The sequence below is a fragment of the Loxodonta africana genome, chromosome X (genome assembly GCF_030014295.1).
Source record: "Loxodonta africana isolate mLoxAfr1 chromosome X, mLoxAfr1.hap2, whole genome shotgun sequence".
Classification (NCBI taxonomy): domain Eukaryota; kingdom Metazoa; phylum Chordata; class Mammalia; order Proboscidea; family Elephantidae; genus Loxodonta; species Loxodonta africana.
Genome location: NC_087369.1, coordinates 88,547,526 through 88,568,770, shown reverse-complemented (window position 1 = coordinate 88,568,770; position 21,245 = coordinate 88,547,526). Strand labels below are relative to the sequence as shown.

Sequence of the window (21,245 nt, the reverse complement as noted above, 5' to 3'; positions counted from 1 at the left end):
TAAAATTTCCCCCTCCCCTTTTCTTTTAATAGAATTGCTTTAAGTATTACATGAGTGATGATATTAGCCGTGACTCAGATGGAATGGATGAACAATGTAGGTAGGTAATCAAGATGAACTAAAATTCAGTGTTGTCTACTTTTGGGGGGGGGGAATTTTTACTTAGCCTTATATTAGATACATATTTTGGTTGTATCATAATTAATGTCTTTAAAACTTTAGTGGAAGATTATTCTTTCCATAAGCCTTAGGTTTATGTTTGTTTTTTAAGTTTCTGATACAGAATATGTAGATGACCTAAATTACTTTAATAATTGCTGGCAGGAAAATTTAAATTGTTCTAATAATAAAAAATATTTAAAATGAGTTTCATCAAGAGTAATATTTTAATCTTTAAAAAATTTCAGATGGTGTGCAGAAGGTGGAAACTTGATTTGTTGCGACTTTTGTCATAATGCCTTTTGCAAAAAATGCATTCTGCGCAACCTTGGTCGAAAGGAGCTATCTACAATAATGGATGAAAATAACCAATGGTATTGCTACATTTGTCACCCGGAGCCTTTGTTGGACTTAGTCACTGCATGCAACAGCGTATTTGAGAATTTAGAACAGTTGTTACAACAAAATAAGAAGAAGATGAAAGTTGACAATGAAAAGATTAATAAAGTATATGACCATACACCCAGATTTTCTCCAAAGAAAAATAGCTCAAATTGTAATGGAGAAGAAAAGAAATTAGACGATGCATGTTCTGGCTCTATAACCTACGCTTATTCAGCACTGATTGTGCCCAAAGAAATGATTAAGAAGGCAAAAAAACTGATCGAGACAACAGCCAACATGAACTCCAGTTATGTTAAGTTTTTGAAGCAGACAACAGAAAATTCAGAAATCACTTCTGCTACAAAGTTACGTCAGCTTAAGGCCTTTAAATCTGTGTTGGCTGATATCAAGAAGGCTCATCTTGCTTTAGAAGAAGATTTGAATTTGGAGATTAGAGCTTTGGATGCTGTAAACAAAGAGAAAAATACCAAAGAGCATAAAGTTATAGATGCTAAATCTGAAACAAAAGTAAGGAAAGGAGAAAAATCCTTTCCTTTGGAAAGGAAGGATTTTTCAAAGTCAGAAGGTAAATTGCCAAGGAAACAGGTAGACAGTGAGCATATGGATCAGAGTGTTCCAACAGAGGAACAAAGAGCAAATAAAAGTACCAGTGGTGAACATAAGAAATGTGGTAGAAAAGAAGAACCTCAGTATGAACCTGCTAACACTTCTGATGACTTAGACATGGATATTGTGTCTGTTCCTTCTTCAGTTCCGGAAGACATTTTTGAGAATCTTGAGACTGCTATGGAAGTTCAAGGTTCAGCTGATTTTCAAGGGGATGGCAACAGTGGAACTGAGCAAGAACTGGAGAGTTCTTCTGTAAAATTAAATATTACTTCAAAAGACAGCAGAGGAGGTATTAAATCAAAAACTTCAGCTAAAGTAACAAAAGAATTGTATGTTAAACTCACCCCTGTTTCCCTTTCTAATTCCCCAGTTAAAGGTGCTGATTGTCAGGAAGTTTCCCAAGATAAAGATGTCTATAAAATTTCTGGTCTCAACCCAAAATCAGAGAACTGTGGACCTGTAAAGGAAAGCAGCGATAATGAGCATTTGATTGAAAATGAAAGTCCATTACTTTTAGAAGAATCTGATCTTCGAAGATCTCCACGTGTAAAGACTACACCCTTGAGACGACAGACAGAACCCAACCCTGCAACATCTAATTCAGATGAAGAAAGCAATGAAACAGTTAAGGAGAAACAAAAACTATCAGTTCCACTGAGAAAGAAGGATAAACGGAATTCGTCTGACAGTGCTGTAGATAATCCTAAACCTAATAAATTGCCTAAATCTAAGCAGTCAGAGATTGTGGATCAAAATTCAGACTCTGATGAAATGCTAGCAATCCTCAAAGAGGTAAGCAGGATGAGTCATAGTTCTTCAGAATCTGACATTAATGAAACTCATACAAATCATGAGAAGACTTTGTGTGATTTAAAGGCTCAAGCAGAGAAGGATGATAAAGGAAAAAGGAAACGAAAAAGTTCTACTTCTGGTTCAGATTTTGATGTTAAAAAGGGCAAATCGGCTAAAAGCTCTATAATTTCTAAAAAGAAACGTCAAAACCAGTCTGAATCTTCCAATTATGACTCAGAATTAGAAAAAGAGATAAAAATCATGAGTAAAATTGGGGCTACCAGAACAAGCAAAAAAAGAGTTCCAAATAAAGAAGATTACGATTCTTCTGAAGATGAAAAACACAGCAAAAAAGGAATGGCTAATCAAAGGGAGAAAAGTTTGAAGACTGCAAGAGAAAAATCATCTGATAATGTTGAAAGGAAACAAGAGAGAGAGAATTTCTCTTCAGCCGACGGCACAGTTGATAAAGACAAAACCATCATGGAAATAAGAGATGGGCTCTCTAAGAAGCAGCAGCCAAGCGTATCCTCTGATGGCTTGGATAAGCCGCCTTCTGGGAAAGGGGAGAGTTTTAGTTCTCCTGAAGACAAAAAGGTTGCTGAAACTAAAGAAAAGAACAAGCATTTGAAAACCAAAATGTATAAGAAAGTGCAGAGTGGCCTACCTGAAGTTGCTGAGAAATTTTCGAAGAAAGAGCAGACTGATGAGTCTTCTGGAGATGATAAAAAGCAGGGCAAAAAGGGAACTGAAGAAAAAGAAAAGAAAACTACAGACTTGGAGAAAATAAGTAAGATGGAACAACAGTATGATTCATCATCTGATGGCAATGAGAAATTACCTGAAGAAGAAGGGATTTGTCATTTTCCTAAAGACATAAAACAAGACAAGAATGACACAACTGATGGGGAAAAGAAAAGTAAAAAAATAAAGGAAAAAACTTCTAAAAAGAAGAATGAATTATCTGATAATGCTGAGAAGTTACTAGGGAAAGGAGATAGTTATGACTCTTCAGAAGATAAAAGGAGTAGAAATGGAGCATCTGATAGAGAGAAAAAAAGGTGCAACTTGCCTGAAAAGAGTTCGAGGAAGAGACAAGATTGTTCATCATCTGATACTGAGAAATATTCCTTGAAAGAAGATGGTTGTGATTCCTCTGATAAGAGGCTAAAGAGAATAGACTTGAGGGAAAGAAGAAATTTAAATTCAAAAAGAAATACCAAGGAAGTACAAAGTGGCTCATCATCATCTGATGCTGAGGAAAGTTGCTCTGAAGATAATAAAAAGCAGAAGAAACAAAGACCTACACCTAAAAAGAAGACAAGCAATGTCAAGGAGAAAAAGAGAAATTCTCTGAGAACAAGCACTAAAAGGAAGCAAGCTGAGATTACTTCCTCATCTTCTGATATAGGAGATGATGATCAGAATTCTGTAGGTGATGGGAGCAGTGATGAGCAGAAAATTAAGCCTGTGACTGAAAATTTAGTGCTATCTTCACATACTGGATTTTGCCAATCTTCAGGTATGCAGAAATAAAAAAATTAAAATTTGTACTTTTTTCCTCTTGAATAACTACATTCTTTAATTTTTTTGAAGCCTATCGAATTCAAGGCTATATTTTAGGAAAAGACCATTTAAAAATTCTTGCGATATTTACTACAAAGTGTAAGGACCTAGGGTTTCTTTCTCCATTTATTTTATGCCATTATTGGAAGGTAATTCAAACAATGTTGTTGTTTTGTATCAGGGATACCAAGTTTGTTGGGTAACTAGTTATAGTCCAGCTTTCATTGTCAGTGTTTAATGCTGTCTCTGGAATAATTGAGCAGTAGTTTGTGAAGGAAAATCAGAATGGTGCCAGTAGTTCAGTAGGCATTTATTTATTCATGTAATGGAGCTGAGTGCTGGGTACTGGTATAACATAGTTTGTGAAAACTTTAACTGCTTTGCCATGCATGTTGCTTTTCAAATTAGACAGGTTAACTTTGTGTCCTATGAAATCCTCTGAAATAATTTAAAGTTACATCACTGAAACCCTTTGTTGCTTCTCATCAGCTAGTTCCTAATGACTTGAACAGATGTTTCTGTCTTTTAAAAATACAAAAGAAAAAAAGAAAATCCAAAAAGTATATGGATTACTTCACCCTGATGAGATAGGACATCAGGACAGTTAGAGTTTGCGTCAACTGGTCAATGATACGGATAAGAAGTATTTAAGAATAATTTGTATCCTTATCAAAGTTCTTTTTAAAAAATTAGCTGTAAAATAAATGCATACTGGTCATTTATATTGTCTTTTTTTTTTTTTTTAGTCAGTAAAGACTTATTAGTCAACTAGGGGCACTGGAGTTTACTTAAAATTTTTATAAAGTAAATTTCACATATAATTGTATTACTAACAGGCAGAATGGAAACCCTGGTGGCATAGTGGTTAAGTGCTATGGCTGCTAACCGAAAGGTCAGCAGTTCGAATCTACCAGGTGCCTCTTGGAAACCTTATGGGGCAGTTCTACTCTGTCCTATAGGGTTGCTGTGAGTCAGTATTGACTCTAAGGCAATGGGTTTCGGTTTTTTTTTTTTAATAGGAAGAATGGTGACGTTTTTCTCTTTATTCCTTATATTAGAATTTTCAATGTAGTACAATTGGAGTTTTAATGGAATTGACTTGAATCCTAGTTTTTAATAAAAGTTTAAATTACTTTTTAGGTAGAACTTGCCTAAAGAGTTGATTTTGAAAACAGGTGTGATATGCATGCTGTGCTCTTCATTTTAATGTTGTGCTGTATCAAATGCCTATATGGCTATTGTAACTACAGGTTCACAGTCCCTTGCTTGAAATTCTTGGGGCAAAAGAGTTCCAGAATTTACAGCAGGACAATTACCATTTACTATGTAATAGCCCCATGGGATCTGAGGCAACAATCCCATAATCAAGCAAAACATGAAATTCACACTTACAGGAATAAAGAATTCAGATCAGGTTTTGCTTTAAATGAGCTTTGACAGCACGTTACAAAAACTTTTCCATTTTTAGAGCTTTTTGGATTTCAGAACTGTGTGTATATAAGAGAATGAAGACTTATATTCATAGTGCCAGAATCTAGTAGTTACTTGCATATCAAATCAGTATTTTAATTATCAAGTTAGTTGGGAAAACCCTTATTAAGGACTAGAATAATAGACTATAAGAATATGAAATCATGATTGGCTACATGGAATACTCCCAATAGCAAATTGTAGGCTATTGGACTTACCTTAAACTTTAGAAAATTGATTTTCATGATTAAACAGGTTCTCTAGTAAAATCAACGTTACATTTCAAATATTTTAGTAACTTTAATTTCCCAAAATAACATTTGATTTGAAGCATACGAAGGCTTTTATTACACACCTCATGTTTAGAACTGTTAATACTTAGTGTAATAAGTAATATGCATTTATTAGACTGTAAGGAGAGGTGGCAACACACAACAAATACTCAAAGGGTGCATTTCCTAATAATTCCTTAATCTAGCACTAGTCTAGTCAAAGGAGCCCTGGTGGCTAAATGGTTAAGTGCTTGGCTGCTAACCAAAAGTTTGGGAGTTTGAACCCACCCAGTGACTCCACAGGAGAAGGATCTGGTGATCTGCTTTCGTAAAGATTACAGCCTAGAAAACCCTGTGGGACAGTTTTACTCTGTTACATGAGGTTTCTATGAGGTGAAAATGGACTTGATGGCACCTGACAACAACAGTCTAAATCATTATGTTCCATTTTGACTTAAATTAACTTTGATCTGAAGGACCAGTGGGGCTGATTAGGAGGTGAACTTTTTCTTGAATGTATATTCAGAGAAGCCTTGAGAATCCAGCACTTCAGCATATGAAAATTTCTCAACAGTTCAGTGGAACAGGCCTCGTTCGGGATTTTTGTTACCCTGGGTATTTCTTTGAACTAAGCTGACTACCTGAGATGGAAAGAGAAAGATAAATTTTACACTTGTAAAAATTGGACTTTGTCATAGAGATATTTAAGCAAAAGAGAATATGAAGGGCCTTGAAGATAAGTACTATATAAAAAGCAGTGTTTTTCAAGATAAGCTTGGGTGTGAGCCAATGATAAATGACATTCCTTAGGAATTTACTTGCATATTCTTATAAACTTGATAAATTTATTTTATTTCCCCAGTATCTCCAAAGGAGCCCAAAGGTTGGCAGTTCAAATCTACTTAATGGCTCTGCAGGAGAAAGGCCTGGCGATCTGCTCCTGTAAAGATTACAGCCTAGAAAAAACCCTATGGGGGCAGTTCTCTGTCACACGTGGTCGCTATAAAATTGACTGTATGGCACCTAACAACAGCAACATGTCCAAGTTACTTTAGAAGGCAATTTTAGGAGATCTTAAAAGGCCTTCTGCCCCGTGAATTTAGAGGATTCCAACTTATTTAGCAATATTTGAGTACACACTGGAGCCCTGATGGCACAGTGCTTTAGACTTCAGACTGCTAACCAAAAGGTCAGCGGGTTTGAATCAGCCAGCTGCTCGTTGGAAACCCTGCAGGGCAGTTCTACTCTGTTTTGTAGCCTCACTTTGAGTCGGAATTGACTCAATGGCAGTGGGTTTGGGTTTTGTTTTGTTTTGTTTTTAGTATATGGGTACAATATTTTCCTAGAAATTGGGGGTTGGAAGTGGCATGAGTGACAAAGATGAATAATAGTCTTACGACAGTCTAGTGAGCGAGACTGATGTAGATAAATCATTTAAAAAATATAAGAAGAAAACCTACAATTAAAGCGTTTGGGAGTAAACTTAAAGGAACAAGTAGTGCTTGAGCTAGATGTTTGAGAATGGGTCAAATTTTGAAAAGTATAGTAAAGAGAAGATGGCAGTAATACTACGAGTAATATTTTATTTGAAGATTGGTCTGTTTGAGGCATGTATTATGAGTTAGCTGGGATATTGTAGGAATTATTTTTGCTTTTCCATATTTAGCATGTTTCTGTCATGAAACTATAGGTATCTGTTCTTTATAGATTTTTACCCCAACATTTTATTATGAAAAAAATTAAATATACAGAAAAGCTTCTACCATTAGCATTGTGCTGCACTTGCTTTGGAAACTCTGGTGGCACAGTGGTTAAGAGTTTGGCTGCTAACCAGAAGGTCGATAGTTCAAATCCACCAGGCGCTCCTGTGGGGGAATTCTGTTCTCTCCTGTAGGATTTCTATGAGTCGGTATTGACTCAATGGCAGCGTATTTGGTTTTTTGATACTTGTTTTATCATCTGTCTATATATGCTTCTATCTGTCCGTCAAGGTATCTAATTTATTTTTGGCTTTTTAACTTTTTATTTTGAAATAATATAGATTCACAGGAAGTTGCCTGTTTCCCTTTACCCAGTTTCCCCCAGTGGTAACATCTTGTATAACTATAGTACAGTGACAAAACCAAGAAACTGAAGATTTATTCAGATTTCACCAGTTTTACATGCACTAGTGTGTCTCTGTGTGTGTGTAAGTAATGTTCTATGCGGTTGTATCACATGTATAGTTTCGTGTAACCACTACCACAGTCAAGATACCAAACTCCCTTGTGCTACCCCTTTATAGACACCCCCTCCCCACTCCCATTCCTAACCCTTAGCAACCACTAATCTCTTCTTCTTCTCTATAATTTTGTTATTTTGAGAACGGAATCATATAGTATGTATTCTTTTGTGATTGGCTTTTTTCATTCAGTTTATGCCCGTGAGATTTACCTGATATTTCTAATGCATTTCAAAGTAAATGGTAATCACCAGAATACTTCTCTTTCTAGATACTTCAGTATGCATAGTATTAGAGTTCAATATTTAAGTTTGTTTTTCTTTTGAGGTAAAATTTACATACAGTGAAATGCACAAATCTTAATTTCTTGAGACTTTTGATCAAAAGATGGAAATGTGGACCTTTACAAGAAAATACGTTTTACTATACTCTAATGTATCTCTGGGTAATTCTAGTCAAAGTGGAATCAGTTCTGACTCATGGTGACCCCATGTGTGTCAGAGTAGAACTATGCTCCATAATGTTTTCATTGGCTAATTTTTCAGAAGTAGATCGCCAGGCCTTTCTTTGAGGCACCTTTGAGTGGACTCGAACCACCAACCTTTTGGTTAGCAATTGAGCACATTAACTGCTTATACCACCCAGGGACTCCAAAAATCCTAGTCATGAATACCATGAAGATCCAAATATATTTTAAATTACATGGCACTACCAGAATATTAATAGCTCCTTTGCTATTCCTTGATGATACAGGATAAATTAGACATCTGTTAACCTTAAACCTAAAATGGACCAGTATGAGGCTTATTTCAGTTAGAAACTTATGCTAATTGATACAGAATTGTTACTGAGAAGGGTGGACTTTAAAAACTCATGCTCTGGGAAGGAACTTTGAAATACAAAAGATCCAACTGTATACCATTTTACTGCTGACACTTCATAAATTCCCCACTGTGCTTTCCATGTCAATTTTTTTTACTCATGTTTTTGATCGCAGAGTAGAGTTTAGAACCTGCCAGTTTGTATTAAAAATTCTGGCTTTCAGTTTTATTGTACATGGTTTTACTTACATAAGATACTTTAATTTTAAGTACACTTTTTTTTTCCCCCTCAAGGAGATGAAGCCTTATCTAAATCAGTACCCCTCACAGTGGATGACGACGACGATGACAATGATCCTGAGAATAGGTATGATTCCATCTGTAAGGACTTTAAAAAGATTATAACACACTCTAGGCGTGGGCGCAAACAGCAGCTACGGAACAGCAAGCAGGTTGTAAAAACCAGGAGTGCCTGCCTTAGAAAGACTCACTCACATTCTTCCTGCAAGTTTGAAAAAAGGCCAGAAAATGGGCTAAAACTCAGAAACCTTAAGAGAAAGTAAATATTTATAAGTATTAACACACCTAGCATAGGGTGTGTTATAAATACTGCACTGTCAATTTTATGTGTCCATGTAAGCTGTGACAATTTGAGAATATTTTAATTTTGACAGGTTATTTTATCGATTAAAAATGAATCATATCAATAAATTGGTGACAACAGACATCTTTCTGTTCTATATCTGATTGTTTTTCATTTGCCATCCAATATGGTGGTCCTATTTATTAAAATCTGTTAAGAATGAGTAAAAGGGATTGCTCAGATATTTAAGATTAAGAAATCACTTTGAAAAATAGGTATCAGTTCACAAGATGTCTAGACTGAGATTTTAACCATTTTCAAATAAAATATAAGTAAACAGTATGGTAGCATTAACTTTAATAAGACTTAAACAGTAGTTTTAAATATAAACAGTGTAGCCTATACAGATTTACTTAACTAAGGGAGGACTGAGAGAAGAAAGAAACTACAAAGACATATCCATATCACAGCAGTAAAGAATAAAGAAAACGAAGATATTAAATAATATAACCTTAATGTTTCTGCATCTCTTTTAACCCCTTCTTGCACTGTAGCACATCCCACGCTCATAATCATTAACAAAAATACCATGCAGTATAGTGGATGGAAGTTTGGAATAATGGGAGTAGGGATACCTGACTTCTAGTACTAACTTCCCTAACAACTGTCTGTCTGATCTGGAGCAAGTGACTTAACTACTCTTTATCAAAGGTTTTTTTTTTTTTTTTTTAATCTCTAAAATGAAAGGATTGGATGAAATAATCTCTGATTAATTCTAGCACCAAAAATCTATGATAGACTTGAGATGATTTTATTAAGTTGCATTAGATTAGACATCCATTTTTCCTAACAGTAAACTCTAACATCAATTAAACTTGAAAATATCCATGTAACTTTTGTGTCATAAATTTGTAAGAAATTTTTTTGAGTTAGGAAATGCTGTGGGGGCTTTTGCTCTAACTCTGCTTTCCATTTTGCTGCTGATGAAAGGTTTTTTTCTTTCAAAGAGCAGCATTCTGCTAATTAAAGGGGAACATTTTTATAAAAGTGAATGAATAGTTTTATTTTGCACTTTTGAATAGAGCTTCATCATGAACACAAAGGCTCAGGTGCTTACCTACTTACTTTGTAATTAAAAATTTATACCATTATTATATGGGAAAGGAGTGAGGTCCAGAAAACAATAGTAAAGGCATACAATTTATTCATCAGAGATTTCATAGTACTGAATCACAACCAGATTAGGAAAGCATTTAAAGTTTTATTTCTCTTAAAATGCTTTAATTTCTATTATTTATGCTACTATCCATTTTCCTGTAAATTATGAGGCCTTAAATGTTATTAAAAGCCTAATAATGTTTTAAACATTCTATATCTTAATTTAACTTTGAGTAACGAACCTTAATTTCATATTTGGCTCCAAATGAGAGTGTTGTTAAGGCATAATTTTTTACTTGGATAGAGCTTGTCAAGATATAAATACCATTTTCATCTTTTAAGTTACCTGATCATATTTCTCTGTAACTGGCAAATATTTTATTGGAAATTATCCTTTTTTCCATCTTGTATCTGTGATTAAAAAAATACAACCCTATTGAGTACTTTTAACAAGAATTGAATTTTATCTTGTGTGACTTTCTTTATTCTTATACTTTGATACTTTTCTTTATAGTTCAATGTTCTTTTATATTATATACAGTTAATAACTTGTTTGATATCCACTATACCAAAGAAGTATCTAATACCCATGGGTTATCTAATTATGTTGGGGATACAAATACCTTGTTGCACTATTTTAGTATAGACAGTGCATTTGAACAATATTTGAATGTGCACTAAATAACTTTTAAAAAGTTTGCAGGTCATGCTTAAGTCTTGGAATTATTTTTACCAGTTTCACATTTTTGAGTGGGATGTATTATAGTAGACAGTGTATTGTAATTGTGTATAAATTTGTACACAATTGTGTAATTGTGTATAATTTTCATACGCTTTCCCTTTTTTAGTAGTATTGTAATATATTTTCAGTGTTGATGTTTATGAAGAGGAAAATAGTGTATTAATGAAAATACTTAACTATTTGGATAAAATAAATTTCTGTAAAACATTTTCTCGTTCAAGCATTTAATTTTAATTATAATGGGTTTTTTCATGAGAGTTGAAGAATTTATTAGAATAAAGATATGTAGGCTGGTTTGTAGCCAAAGAAGTTTTGATAGTCCTGAAATTAAGAAAGTAAATATTTTATGTTTCCAAACACATATACACACACACATATACATATACACATGCACATGTATATGCATATATGTATATTTGTGTGAACTTTTTTTTAACAGATTTCACTATTTACTTTTTCTATTTTAAAGGTATGATAGCTTTTGAAATAATTTAAAAAACTTGGTTATGTCACGAATATTTTAATAGATATGAGTAAATAAGTTTCTGTTATTTCAGTATATGTTTGAAAGTAAATGTATGCTCTTGTGAGACAGTATAGTCTAACCTATAAGTTAATTTCTATTTAATTGTATTCATTTGATGAACAAGGACAAAATAGTATAGTTTTATCAACAGTTAATTTTTATCATTTTTCTGGTAGGGTTTTTAAGAAAAAATATAAGAAGTAGACTAACCTTGTATTTGAATTTTGTGTAACTGAGAATTTAAATTTTATAGCTTAGACTTTATGTGCTCGTTGAAATGGAAAACATTAATACCAAATAGTTTGTCAAGTTATTTAAATTTTACATGCAATTTTAAAGTCAGTTTTTTGAATGTACCTTTAGGTTAATGTTTCATTTGCCTTTTGAATACCTGTTACTGAGCTTTAAGCTGGTTCTTTTGTTGAAAACAAATCCATTCATACAATTATTAATCATGGTTGCAATTCTACAGCTAGGCTGTCATTGAAAATACATTATCATTCCTTAATGTTTTCAGTAGGAATATTTTGACCAAACATTTTCTAATAATGCCATATATTTTAATACCTGCCCTGTGAGTTGGCCTCAGTGATAGGGTAGTAGTGTGTTCAAGTTTAATAGTTTTAGTGTTGAAGATCATTAAACCAGGCTTATCTTTAGACATTATGTAGTAACGTATCACCGAAGTGGCCATTTGCCCCACAAAAATAATTATTTTCAGTATGGTCATTATTTGTATTTTTGCAGGATGTGAAAAGTATTTAAAATTCAGCTTTTGAGTGAAAAAGGAAATTGCTGAATTTCTCTAATCATTTTTTTTCAAGTTTGGCTTAGTTGAGATTTTGATATATATATATATATATATATATATATATATATATACACACACACCCTGTACCATGGAAACCCTGGTGACGTAGTGGTTAAGTGCTACGGCTGTTAACCAAAGGGTCAGCAGTTTGAATCCGCGAGGCGTTCCTTGGAAACTATGGGGCAGTTCTACTCTGTCCTATAGGGTCGCTATGAGTCGGAATCGACTCGATGGCACCGGGTTTGTTTTTTTTTTTTTTTTTGGTATACCCTACCATGCCACACATGTGAATATATTTACTTTATCATTGAAGAATGCTTAATTTGGTGTAACAATACTCCATAGGTTTTTTCTCTTTTCTCTTTGGGTTGGGCTGAATAATTATTTTTCATAGGTACAAAATTTGATGTGGAGATTGTTTAAAGGAATTCCCTGTTGTTAATGGAAGTTCTACTTAATTATAGTGGACTAGATCATAGGCTTATACATTTCCAAGTATTGTTCTATCATTTGGTAAACTTCTGCCTTTTAATCTAGAAAATATGCAAGTGAATTTTTTTTTTCCACTACAAGCTTGTGTGGGAATTCTGTTGAAGACTTACTGCAGCATATTTTGGGAAGAGATTGATGATTCCTGGATTGTTTATGCTAATGATGATATTTAATGATTGTTTCCATGCTTTCAGCAAAGATTAATGGCATGAGTATATCTCAAGTTCCTTAAACATGACTTTTCGTTTGGCTTCCATTTTAGACATGTTTCCAAATGTCCATCATGTCTGTGCCTACTCTTTATATAACTTTGCTAAATCTGGAATAATTTTTCTTTCAATTTTGTTGGTTTTTTTCCTCCAAGTAAAAAAAAAAATTTCATAATGGTCCTGTTTGATTGGCAAAGTTCCTTTGATTCTCTTTGATTGTACTTGAAAAACAAATGTAGCATTTTAAATTAAATGTTTTACTTGTTTTTCTGTGTGAGTAAGGATTTTAAATGTCTAGCAATTAAAATTTTTTTTTTCAATTTGCTTTGTTTATGTAGTTCAGGTAAGTATCACATGTCATTTAAGTATAATTCAGGTGTCCAACCAGTAGATAGGATCTATTTGTAGGTATTTAAACTGGTTACAATTGCTGCCAGCCCTCTTTTTTCTGTACTAGAGTTCCCAGCAAGGAAAGAAATACTGTTAGTGTAGTGTCCCTTTTTCCTCACTGCGTAACATATAACCATTACAGTATCCAGCCTTCCTTTCTTGTTCTTTGTTCCTTGGTGATATTGGACTTTAGAAAATGATAAATAGGTCTCCAAAAAGAAAAGAAAAAAAAAAGAGTTTGGATTTAGTGTTTGCAAAAGTGATTCATTTTTTTTCTGACATACTATATGCCTCCTTTGTTTTAATTTTGAAATTTCAAAACAAAATTGAGACTTGAGTCAATTCTGTTTTCACTTCGCAAATATAAAAAATATTAAACTGGTTCTTATATGACCAAATTCCCTAAAATTATATCAGTGTTTAATATTTTTCTTGTTAAAATTTCCTCTAAACCTGACATAGGCTTTTGTATAAAATTAGAGAGTACACATTTTTGTTATTTGGGCTTATTTAAATATGAGAACTTATCTATAAATTGCCAATAACTGGTTTCTTAATTTCATACAGTTTTTACTTTTCTGCTCCTAAGATTTTTTAAAAAGTCATTTAATAATAATTTTCATAGTACCCTCACCAAAAAGAAACAGTGCTGTTTTTCATTAAATTCAAATCATTGTTTAGCTTTTTGATTATTTAAAATCTCATAAATATCTCATGAATTTCAACACTTTTTGGTAGAGATCATTATGCTTTGGTCATTTTTTAAAAGAAAGTTTCATGTCAAAATAGTAATTTTGAACCTAAGAGTTAAAGATATATTAATATATATTTTGAAGGTAAAGAATTTCATAGTAATTCTATGAGATGTTTTATTTTTTAATTCTTACCTTTAAGTGCACGAGTACATGACTGCTATAAAACAAAACCTCACATTGCTTTTTATAGTAGTGATGCAGTAAACAATTGGATTCATGAAATGTAAGTTTTTCATTGTGAGAATAAAAATCCAGTGACCATTAAAATGCCATTTGAATTTTGGTACACTGGAAAATTGGATATACTTTTTAATCTAAACTGCTTTTTTGTAAGTGAAAAACACATTGAGTTGTAATGCATAACAGTATTGCCAATTTTGAACTTACTGCTTCATTGAACAGTAGATTGTTGTTGGTTTTGTAAGTTTTAACCTGGAGCATAGTGGGTTTTTAATATTATTTGTTGAATTGGTAGTAATAAATATCCTAGTCCTTGTAATAAATAATAGCAATTTTATCATTTACTTTAAATTGGCCAGATGTAGCTTTAAGAAAAAAAGTACAGTTTCAGACTTTCTACAGGGTATGGAATAATATAGTAGACCATAAATTTGATAGTTCTTTTTATTTGTATATGTTTCCATTAGATTTGCACTGCCCTACTGTAAGGATATGTGTTCACCACCCTGTTTCCACAGAAAATATTTTACATTCCTTGACTGTAGTTCTTGGAATTGTTTTACATATCAACCTTTAAAATACAGTGATATTTTAATACTACATATATTTAGACAATTGTTTTGTTTTTCTAAACAGCTTGCATTTAAACCTGTAGTCTTATTCAGAATTTTCTGTTTAAACTGAGTATTCTTTTGTGGTGTTGTGTACAAAGTATCTAAAAACAAATATTTTAAAACATTTGTCATCTTAGTGTATGGATGCACAGTATTTTGATCCTCAAATACAATTTTTATTTTGTACTTTACTTCAGATCTGTTTATAGAGCCTGTTTAAAAGATGGGTAGATTGTAGGATCTGTCTGAGATGATCTGTTAGTGAATTTTAGAGATGAATCGTACTGGACTAAAGATGTTTAGAAATATTTTCATTAATCTTTAAAAATCAAAGCTTGAATTCTTTTATTATTAAATATATATATTTTGAAATAAGTGAAATAGATGTATCTTTAGAAGTGTGACTATAATATATTTGCCCAAGCACTCATTAGCACAGAAGCAGTTAATGAGCAGGGAGTATATAGTGCCCGTATAATAAAAGTAGTAGCAGATCGAGATTCAGGATCTTAGGTTTTACTGTTGGCTTTGCCACTAACTAGCTTTGTTTCTTTGGCCTAGTTACTTTCCCTTTCTGAGCTCGTTTCCACATCTATAAAACAACAGGGTTGGACTCTAAGGTCTTTTCTTCTAGCTCTAACATTTTGTGTTGCTTTTGTTATGACTTTCTCTAAAGCAAGAGATCCTTCTCTTGATTACTCCTTCTTTGGAAACTCAACATTTTAACTTACTGATTTATCCACTGGCAAGAAGTGGCGTACTTTCCTTTCCTATTTGAGTGCTTAAACGAGAGGCATTACTCATTTCTTGATAGGCTTTCTTGGCTTTTCATTTTTTTCCTGATTGCTTGTTGGTCTCTGCATTGTTGAGCTCATTACTTATTATTTTATTTTTGCTTTCTTTTAGTAGATGAAGTTGCAATAAGGTGTTTGTTATATGATTTAGAAGATTTAGCTTGTATGGGTTTTGGGGTCCTATTATTTTATTCTCTCATGCACCAGTGCCAGTTGTTTGTTTGTGGGTTTTTACCCTCCCTCCCGTGTTGTTTTGCTTTCTCCCCTTCTCCCTTCCCTCCCTTTCAGGAAAATGGAGGAGTGGCTCCATTTCTTCCGGCTCTGTCCAGGTTTTCTGCCCCAAGAGTGGCACAGCCTGTGCCTTTAATGCTTCTGATAGAATCATGACTGCTTTGGATGCTACACCTGCCTTAAGATGTAATATTGAGCATTGAGATTACAGGGACAGTGCCTTGTTGCCTGGATGATTTTCCCAGAAACGTCCTGGAAAGCCTCAAGAAAGGAAACTTCAGAGCAAACAGAATCAACTAGGGACCATGACTATACATCCATCACATGCACACCAGCATGGGTACAGCCGAGGCCTCCAAAATGATGCTTTGCCAGCCTCAGCTGGTTCTCAAGTGATGATGTCCTTGAAGTCTCTGTGGCCCGTGACTCCAGAGTTAAGGTAGTGGAGTTTCCCTTAAAGCATCTCACAGCAGGCTTTGTAGATGGGACACATCTTACCTCAACATGTTTGTTGACTACTCAGGTTGAAGGTCAGCCTTAGCACTTAGGTCCTTCAAGTTAAGTTGTAACTTTGAGATGTAGGTTATGTTATGGGCTGGATTTATCATATAGTGGGTCTTTGACATATTGGACTTCAACCGTCAGTCATAATTTATGCAAAATGATTTAATTTTATTTACTTACTCTTTTTAGGGCTTCATTTACATTTTTATAAATTAGGTTTTACTTTGGTCAAAAGGTGTTATAGTGCAAATCTAAAACAGCCAGGTAAAGCTTGGGCTATCTCCATCACTCTTGTGTGTAACTTATGATTTGGAGAAAAATGACCCTTCTCTGAAGTTCGTAATTTTTGTGCTTCGAAAGTGACTGTGACTGTTTCAAATATTATGGTCTTATTGAAGGTTGTTGATAAGTTGTAATTTTTTTTTATGTGGATCTCATTTCATTTTTCCATGCTATATGATGTATTAGTTGATATAGAATTATATCTTATCTCATATTTTTTAGTTTCTCCTGGTAATATAGAACTTGGGTATGAAGTAGATAGTTTTACATATTTTGACCTCCCATTTAGCAGACTTATTCCTAGGAGTCCAGGGTTTTGAAAGAAGAAAAATTGTAATTAGCAACCAAATTTTTACAGCTAATAAGGAATTTTGAGATTTTTTAAAATTTGAAAATAGAAATCGAAATCAGGTTATTAAACTAACCTTTAGAGTAACTAGATTAGGAATTGTATTTTTGTTGGTTATTTATTGTACCATTCAAATAGTGATACAAGATCTCCTTGTAACTGCAAGTAAATTATGGTTTTCTGTTTCTAATGTAGCATCTGGTGCTTCACGTATTTTAAACTTATATTTATTCCAAAACAATATTTTCCCCAAATTGGTTCAAGACAATTTTTCCTGGTCCATGGGAAATGGTAAAGTAGTGTGTTTTAGAGAATTTTCCCAGAAACATATTTTTATTAAATTTAAAGGATTACCCTTTATTCTGCAGTTGTTCCCTAATTTTGAGGGAGGGAGTGTTAAAATGTATTTTACTTTATAAAATGATAAGAGTAAATGGTAATTGGGTTTAATTATCTTGGCACAATGAAAAGTTGGCAACTATATTAGTCCCTCTTTTTTAAAAGTTTACTGTGCAATGCAAGTCAGCAAACCACTGACCAAAATTATAGGAGCAAAGCTTTATAGCTCAACTCCATTAAGACTTAAATCCAAGTGATCTAGTCTTCATTTTTTTGAAATACAAACCAGAGCAGCAACCCTCAGCAAAGCAAACTTATCTTTTGATCTGAGGTCTTCGTTTAGCAATTGGTGACACTGTGTTTAAATATTTCTAGTCTGTTCGAGGGAGAAAGCTATAGAAGGCAGATAGTAAACATTTTCAGAAGTTATCACCTATTTTGCTTCAGTCTGTTTAGGTGCCTTTGCTGTACATGCTTGAATATAAATAGCAATGAGATGATATTTTTGAACAATCTGCTTGTCAAACAAAAATTGAAGATGCATTAACAATCTCCCCGGTGGCACAACGGTCAAGTGCTCACCTGCTACTGAAAGGTTGGTGGTTGGAATCTACCAAGTGGCTCCATGGGAGAAAGACTTGATAATCTTCTCCTGTAAAGATTACAGCCTAGAAAACCCTATGGGGCAGTTCTGCTCTGTCACAAGGGTCACTATGAGTCAAAATGAACTTAATGGCACCTAACTACAATAATCATTGAATGCATTCTTGACTGAAATGTCACTGTTTGGTAACGAATATAAAGAGGAGTTTCAAATCCAGAAATAACAGATACCATAATTCCAGCTTCAAGTTTTTGACTGAACTGGAGAATCAAATTTGATTGCAGAGTGGATGTTTGTCCCATAGCACTTAGTTCATGGCAAACTATCAGAATCATGCCATCTCCGTTTTGGACCTTTTTATAAAATATTTCTCTATGTAGCTGTGATTTATGAACTTAATATCAGAAGAACACACAGACTTGTCACAACACTTTGTCTTTCATAAAAGCTGCATGATTGTTTTTATCTTGTATTTTCAAATCTATTCCTTTAGTGCAAACATGGAAATTTTCTAAGGATATACAGTTGGTTCTCATTATTCGTGATAGTTATGGTCTATAAAGTTGCAGTAAACACTGAATTATCAAATACTCAACCATGGCACCTAGAGGAAATACTGAGTTTGGTTCCTGTGAGCCTCTGGTCACATTTTCATCAATGATCAATACATAGTCTTGTTTGATATGTGTTTCTATTTAAAGACACCTTAGTTAATATATATTATTGATTGATTAACACTCAACTCATGGCCAGCAGCACTGTCGCTCATGCCTGAACGAAGCTTATCTAATGCATGTATTTCTTCCATAAGGTATTACCTCACAGCTTTCTTGTGCTTAGGAACACTAGACAGTACTTTAGCACTATGCTCGAGGGTCATTTGAAGCAGTGAAATTGTGAACAAAAAGCATGACGATGTGAAAAACTTGGCACCAAATAGACCATGAAAAGGATAGTTGTTTATGTAAACAAGAAGGCAGAACATAGCCTTGGTTGACCACAACTGGGAATGTGCGCATTGGGCAACTCAAAGTTTTTGCCTCTCTGTGCAAATGACCATGAAAGTGCTGCGAGTTTTGATTTGGGGGGGTTACAAATACTTTTTAGCAAATAGGTGAATTTGCAAATATGGGATCTATGAATAATGAGAATCTACTGTATTCTATTTTAACATATGGTGGTATCATTAAACGTAGTGTTTTCTCATACTTTTAGCAGTTGATTTTTCCACTAGCAAATTGGCCTTTGAGTAGCATCTTGAGATGTTTCGTTGTGAGTGAGGCTATTGTACGACATACATTTAGGGAAGTGAAAACTCATTTATGGTAATATGTATTCTTTTACCATGTGTGTAATAATAGCATTTCCCTTCTCTGTTCTAACATGAATATTATTATTAATCATAATAATATTATGATTCCTGATTGTTTTAATACTTAATATTTACTGTATGCTTTTGTCTGGTTAACAGAATATATGAAATAAATTGAAATTTAAAGACCAAAAAATCTTCATCCAGTTTGAGGTATACTGTTTCATAGTATAGTAGTTTATTACACACTGAGTTTCTAAGAATATGTTTTGCTGTTGAATAAATTCTCTCATGTGGAGTTTTGTCTTAGAATGCCATTTGTCTGAATAAGTTGCTTTACTGTTGCGGGTCTGTCTGACATTGTAATTATTGGATTATGGCAGCCCAGCAAGTCTAGGATTGGAAGATTATCTAGCATCAAATTGTAGTTGGCAAAAGTTGTCCGTAGGCTATGTTCCTGAGATTTTTCAGTATATCGCAGAATTTTATAGAATTGGAGGATAATCAGAAGTTTTTATTTGTAGCTTAAGTTGAAACATGGTTTGGGTAGTCTTTTCTTTACAAGTTAAAATATATTGGCGCATTTATTCCTATTTTGATATAGAGAATTCTTTTTGTTTTTATTTATTTTACTTCACCACCAAATATATAGTTTTTTATTGTCTTTTTACTCTCAAGAATTGCCAAGAAGATGCTTTTAGAAGAAATTAAAGCCAATCTTTCCTCTGATGAGGATGGGTCTTCAGATGATGAACCAGAAGAAGAGAAAAAAAGAACTGGAAAACAAAATGAAGAAAATCCAGGAGATGAGGGTAAGCTCCCCAAAGAGGATATCATTATTTGATTCCTTGCCCAGTTAAGTCTTTGAAGAATATCTGACCAAGAAGTCTCTTAATACACCACACCCACTTAAAATTCATTAAAATGTTTAAAACGTTACTACCATTTTCCTGAGTATTTTTAATAATTGTGGAAGTTACTCTAATTTTACCAGTTACTGCCAATAAACATGATTTTTTTAAAGCAAAGTATTTTATATAAATCATATAAAAGATTTTACGAGTTTGTACTGGTGGCGTTTAATCAATATTTAATAATAATGATATATCAGGTCTGATTTATGGGGTTACCTGTATCACCAGTGCCACCAGGTTATGTGCACAGCTCTAATCTTTCTGACACATCACCATAATTGTCAACAACAAAAGTTTGCACAGCATTTTAAAGGAAAAAAAAAGACTTAAGAATGTTAAATTGACTTATTTTCTCCATATAGAAGCAAAAAGTCAACTCAATACTGACTCAGATTCAGATTCTGAAGAATCTAAGAAGCCAAGATACAGACATAGGCTTTTGAGGCATAAACTGACTGTGAGTGATGGGGAATCTGGAGAAGAAAAGATGAAGCCTAAAGAGCATAAAGAAGCCAAAGGCAGAAATAGGAGGAAGGGTAAGACATTTTAATTCTGAGTGTAAGGGACATACTGCTTTTATAAACAAGTTATAGTAATGAAATTTTAGTATATCCACTGAAACAGTCGACTATATGATGTGACTATCAGTACACTGACAACATTGTCGTTAGGCAGTTTATGAGAGTGAAATTTGAGGTGACACAAAGAATATTTTAACCTTTAATAGTTTGTACACATTTAGATTATAAAGATAAATAAAAATGACTTAATAAAATAAAGGTTATATAGAAAAAAGAAGATTGCATAGCACTGCAAGAAGAAATAGTGGCTTCTTAGAAGATGCGGTTGATGTGGGTAGATCTGTGCAAGCTTATGTGCAAAACTTTTCTTTCATGTACTCAGACTAAATTTCATTACGTTAAAAAATCTGAATCCTTTTGCATTGAGTATCTAAATGTTTCCAGCATCATGGTAATCATTGAGGATACAGAAATTATTAAGATCATTGTCAGGATGGTTGTTTTCAGTTTAGCTACACATGGGAATCATTTGAGGAGTTTTAAAATACACTTTTGACTGGGTTTCATCCAAAGCCCATTACATCATAATTTCTGCTTACGGGGCCTACATACAGGTACGT

The 21,245-nt window shown here is 33.5% G+C and overlaps 1 protein-coding gene across 9 annotated transcripts in view; it reads left to right on the top strand.

Annotated features, from left to right (window-relative positions):
• The window catches only part of ATRX (ATRX chromatin remodeler), a 414,424-nt gene that overhangs the window by 145,280 nt on the left and 247,899 nt on the right, over positions 1-21,245 (top strand). For 7 of the 9 annotated variants that reach the window (XR_010319813.1, XM_064278569.1, XM_064278575.1 and 4 more), the window contains 5 exons: positions 33-100; positions 408-3,487; positions 8,610-8,682; positions 19,869-20,002; positions 20,467-20,640. Coding sequence is in view for 8 of the 9 variants with exons in the window: in XM_064278569.1 (XP_064134639.1) it covers positions 33-100; positions 408-3,487; positions 8,610-8,682; positions 19,869-20,002; positions 20,467-20,640 (3,529 nt within the window). In the remaining variant the exon portion in view is untranslated. The remainder of the gene's footprint in view (positions 1-32; positions 101-407; positions 3,488-8,609; positions 8,683-19,868; positions 20,003-20,466; positions 20,641-21,245) is intronic. The other 2 variants (XM_064278571.1, XM_064278574.1) reach the window with 2 other exon arrangements.